The 5,473-nt window shown below is 46.1% G+C and overlaps 1 protein-coding gene across 1 annotated transcript in view; it reads left to right on the top strand.

Moving 5' to 3' along the window:
• Nucleotides 1-2,432, top strand: part of neurl1aa (neuralized E3 ubiquitin protein ligase 1Aa) — a 42,204-nt gene extending 39,772 nt beyond the window's left edge. Inside the window, exons 5-6 of the mRNA XM_037690125.1 lie at nt 473-622; nt 2,191-2,432. Of these exons, the coding sequence (XP_037546053.1) occupies nt 473-622; nt 2,191-2,432 (392 nt within the window). The remainder of the gene's footprint in view (nt 1-472; nt 623-2,190) is intronic.
• The last annotated feature ends 3,041 nt before the right edge of the window (nt 2,433-5,473 follow it).

The raw sequence follows: 5,473 nt of genomic DNA, 5'->3' as shown, positions 1-5,473 counted from the left end.
TGTATTTATTTAGGTAAATAAAGTTTAGTATTTTTGTAAAATTATTTAAAAAAATACAAAACTCGTACAATTGGATACATTAGCAGAAAATCTGGAAACAGATGATGGTTTCTATAAAAATGTAACCCACAGCAACATAAAGGTGGAGTTGTGTCTCAGCCTCATGTTGTTGTTTTGTTTTGATGTTTTTGTTTGTTTTGTCTGAAGAAGAATCAAATAAAAAAACATTTAACATTCACGGTGGACGTTTTATTTCCTCTGAAGGAATGATTTAACAGATTTTTTTAATATTTTTTTAATCTTTGCTTCTGGAGAAGGAGCAACAGCCTGAATGAAAACAGAACCTGGTCCGAGCTCGCACCGGGTCATCGTTCAGAACCAGCGAGGAGAACAAAGATTCATCAGAAACTGTTTCTAACTAAATATCTCCAGCTGAGGGATCTTACTGGTTCTGTTGGTTCTGTGTGTCCAGGCTCGTCTCACGTCGGGGACCCCCGGGCCACCTCCACCACCAGCTCCCCCTCCTCCTCCCCTCGCAGCCCCAGCAACCTGGGAAGCGGTGTCTCCAACCCGGTTCTGAACGGAGGCCCGAGTTCGGCTGCGTACTGCAGCTCAGCAGGAGGTAGGTCCACCACTGAGACCCCACCACCCCTCTGGGTGGGGGTGTGGGGGGGGGGTGTTTTCATGGGGCGTTGAACAGACGTCGTCCTGCAGAGGTTCACAGCCCGACCACTGCAGCTGCAGCTGGACTGAGGAAAACATCCAGCTGGTTCTGATCCACTGAGCTTGTGCAGCCTTCGAAAACTCCCGGCGGCTGAACTGAAGCAGCCAAAACCAACTGAGGTCTTTGCCGTCACGGCTTTTTAACTGGGGGGGGGGGGTTTAGTGCAAACTTTCCAGCAGTTTTCCAATCAAACACAGGCACAAACCGCTCATTAGAGGCTTCATTCCTACAGTTTCTGTCTGCCTGTCACATTGAGAGTGACGTCAGGGAGTGACAGACGCAGCAGAGTGGTTACCATGGTGACCCTAAGGAGCCACCAGCAGCAGCGACTGACCTTATTCAGTTACGTTAGCTTTTAGCTAAAGTTTCTTTGTGGTTTTTGTTCACCTGCAGCGAAGTTTTCTCAAAGTTTTGTGACTAATTTAAACTCGTCAGTTTCGTCGTCGAACTCCGGCAGAATAAAACCCAATGTCCGTTTCAGGCGTCGCAGAGCGAAGAGGGGACCTGGAGACACCATCTGTCCATGCACGTTGTGAACATTAAAAATGAGGAGGATGCCGACTTTTACTTGGGTCTGTGGCTGCATCTTGGCTCCTTTCAAAAACTCCACTGCCAAGTCAAAATCCAAGATGGCTGCCACCATATGTGCATATGCTAACCTTGTTAGCTGGGTAAAATGAGCAGCATGCTGGTTTCCATTTTAGTGTGGCTGCATCAGATGTAAGAAAGGTCACTATCAAAATTGGTTTGCCACGTCAAAACCCAAGATGGCCGCCATCATTTACATTCGTAAACTGGCCATCTGTATCATTTAAGGAAACTCTGCTTTCTAGTTTTTATATTACTTAAAGTATATCCTGATGCCTGCTCAACAATCCTTATACTTAAAAGTATAGTTTCCTCAATTGACTGTGGTGGACAAAGATTATTCTATAGCAGCCAAGGCCACCATTGGCCACCCCTTGGCTCCACCACTGGACCTGCTGGTGGATGAAACTGATCCCTCCTCTCTCCAGGATCCGTCTCTCTGCACCGCCTCAGACTAGATGAAAATAAACCCCGCCCTCTGTTCTCCACAGAAGAACTCCTCCAGACTTGGAACATCTTGCAACAAAAACATTTAGGTTTACGTCATCCTCTGTTCAGTTCCAGTCCAGAAAAACACTCCTCTCCAGAACTACAAACATTCACTGTTCAAACCCCTCAGGGACGGGGACGTCTGTGTTGTTTAATGATCCTGGAGAGAGGAGGGAGACATTTTATCCACCAGCAGGTCCAGTGATGGAGCCAGGGGGTGGCCAATGGTGGCCTTGGCTGCTATAGAATAATCTTCGGCCACCCCAGTCATTTGAGGAAACTATACTATTAATTAACGTAAAAACTAGAAAGCAGAGCTTCCTATCATTCGGAGACATGTTTCTGTCTCCGTCTCCTGATTTCTTCTTCTCTTTGTTTTTTCGGAACAGGGACCGTCCCCAGCTCCCCCGCCAGCCTCCCCAAGTCCCCGACGTTCCCGTCGGGCCGAGAGCCGTGGTCCGACGAGTGCTCCATCTGCTACGAGAACTCTGTGGACACGGTCATCTACACCTGCGGACACATGTGTCTGTGCTACACCTGCGGCCTGAAGCTGAAGAAGATGTCCAACGCCTGCTGTCCCATCTGCCGGAGACAAATCAAAGACATCATCAAGACGTACCGCAGCACGTAGACCGACCGGAGGACAAGTCAACGACTCTTCTTGGATTTTTGAGGGAATCCTGGACCCGTTTAGTTTCTCGTGTCCCTCCGGGGCTGAATGTCTCGGTCTGGCTGCAGCTCTGAGACATTACCGGGTTTGACGGCACACCTGCAGCAGGTGCAGCTCAGGGTGTGGCGCGGCGGACCCGACGCGGTGGCGGGCGCGTGTTTTAGTAGTTCCGGGTGAGCTGAAGAGCCGCCCGGCGGTGCTGTAAGTAGGATTGTAATCCCTCTTGTGTAATCTGCTTTAAACTGTCGGTAGCTGTGTCGTGCTAGCTAGCTGCTTGCTCTGCAGTGTGGTGAAATCAGCCTCGTCTCAGAAATTCACCGTTTTTTAAACCGAGAGGAAGAAAAAACTTCTGTTCAATCAATCAGCTGCAGCTCGGGCAGCAAACAGGAAGTGGATTATTTTTATGAAGACAATAATTTGGTTACTCCTCAGGGCAATCTGCTGTTCCTCAGATTTTTTTTCCCCAAAATTGTGCTCCTCTAATCTCTCCTGAAACACTGTGAAGTCGTCCCGTAACAACACAGAGTCGAAGGATTGTTGCCATGGCTACAGCCTCCTGCCTTAACACACAGAGCGTCCTGTGTTTCACAAACAACAGAACCAAAAAACAAAACACCGCCGGCGTGTGGCGCTGCGGCCGCTCGCTCGGAGGAGACAAGCACACGGATCAGATTATTTTTGTAGAATAAATCTATTTCTAATGATCAAATCTTTTAACGTGACGGGACGTTCATCAGCAGCCGAGGTCCTTCACAGAAAGTTCAGGGTTAAAAAAAAAAAAAAACAATCGTTTAAATATTTGAGTATTTTTTGTTTTAATCTGCCCGCGATTAAAAATAATGAGTTATTTTAAATGTTTTATATAAAAAATCAGGTTCAACCTCAGATGAACACAACGAATATTACAACACGTCGTTTATTGAAGAAAAACAAAACGTTTAGGCTGTGAGTGGAAAAACTGCGTCCAGGAATAATTCATGCCAGGGCGGAAAGACAACAGCAGTGACCTCAGAGTAACAATCTCTGAAGGGTCGAAGGTCATTTAGCGAAGGATTCTTTACAAGTCAATTTATTTATAAAGCACATTTAAAACAGCAGCTGTTACCAAAGTGCTTAACAGTAAAATCACAAGAAGACATTTCAAACGGCTGATTCACCCTGAAGGTCAGACCGTGCAGCGACCCTACAGGCCTCAGTCAGCAGGTCAAAGGTCATGGCCTGTTCTCTCTAAAAACAACATGGCAGCTCGACTTAGGTTTGTAAAGTTTCATGTGAAGGAACTACAAGACTTCTGGACCAGAACCAGACCGGAGGACAGATGGTTACCCAGAATGCACCGCAGCAGACAGCTCCCCCCAGATGTCAGCACGGTGGCGGAGGCTGATGGTTTGGGCTCCTGTCAGTCTCTAAGTGGACCAGGAACTCCTCTGGAGATCAACGGATTCTGGAATCAGATGAGTCCAACAGGACCATGATCCCAAACACAGCAGCTGATCTACAACAGAACAGAACCAAGGTCCAGAACCTGAACCTGACTGAGATGCTGTGGTGGACCTTCATAGCTGAACAGAACTCTCAATGATGGTACGAGGAGTGGGCCAGAACCATGATAGAGACTGATGAAGTCCTACAGAGAACTGGTAAGGGCTCTGGTTCTGCAGGAGATTCTGCTGGGTCTGGATCTCAGTTGGATCTGGTTTAAAGTGTTAGTGTTCATCTGAGGTTGTTCCTCCTTAAAGACGCTCCGATGTGTGAGACTCTTCATCAGAGTGATGAAGACGCAGCGCAGAATGAACGGGGCTCCGGGTTCTGCTGCTGACCGTGGTTCTGCACGACCCACTTCGCCTCCCACTCTGCTCTAAGTGTCGATCCACAGCTGAATGTTGATTCCTGTTTACTTCCGGGAACTGTCCGATGATGTTTTGTACATTTTCACTCCGTTTGAACGGATAATCGTCGTTTCCTTTCAGGCTCCGTGAGAGTTAGTTTGATTTCTCTGCGCTCGTCTCCTCTGGTCTGCAGAAGTTTGTGTTTTTCTACGTGTTTGTTGAAGACCGACGTCACTTTATGAGGCCACTGATTGTACTCCTGTAGATGTTTCGGCTGCTCTCAGCTGTTTTTACTCACCTGTACGTTCACCTTGGTCGTGCTCGTCGCACCTCTCGTGCACACAACTCCCGGCTCCGTGAATGTTTTCGAAGCTGTAATGGAATATTTATTTACTCTTACGTTTACTTTGTTTCTTTTGGAACTTTTTGTCTTTTCTGATTCGTTTCGGGACCAAATGATGGGACTCACCTGTCAGCTGTGCTCACTGGAGTAACTTTTTGATTTCCTGTCGTTTCGAGCATCAGGTCTCTGTGACCGGACTGCTTATTAAACTCTGCACACGAGCTTTCTTGTGTTTGACTCCTGTTTTTGTGCTCCTTGTAAGAAAAAACATTTAGGTTTCCTATTTACCAACACAACGGTACAATGTTTATGCAACGTTTCTATCATTGGATCAATGTATGCTGCATGGTAAACAAATCGAGAGCGTTTAACGTTGGTAAAGAACAGAACTGCAGCTGTTTGGGTCAACCTTCAGCTACTACCACACCAGGTTTTAGCTCATTATCTGTAAAACTAACAGAGTTGCAGCTGTTCTTGTGTTGGCTAATGTCGATTAGCTGACGCAAGATGGCAGCCATCTTGACTTTGGTTGACTCCAGAAGTTAAAGCTGATCGTTGAAAAGCCGCGAAGAATACTACCAAAAAAATTAATAATTAAATAAACAAAATCCACAAAATATTTTTACCTTAAAAATTTTTGGTTTATCCTTAAAGGTTTCAAAACACAATTTGTCAAAATTTGTCCTAATGAAACAGCCAAAGTGTGTTTGTTTACCTAATCAAACAGCCAAAGTGTGTTTGTTTACCTATAGAAACAGCCAAACTGTGTTTGTTTACCTAATCAAACAGCCAAAGTGTGTTCGTTTACCTATAGAAACAGCCAAAGTGTG

This window comes from Nematolebias whitei, chromosome 16 (assembly GCF_014905685.2).
Source record: "Nematolebias whitei isolate Nwh7 chromosome 16, NemWhi1, whole genome shotgun sequence".
In the NCBI taxonomy this organism is placed as follows: Eukaryota; Metazoa; Chordata; class Actinopteri; order Cyprinodontiformes; family Rivulidae; genus Nematolebias; species Nematolebias whitei.
Note: the sequence above shows the minus strand (reverse complement) of the source record. Positions and strands in the feature narration are given on the sequence as shown.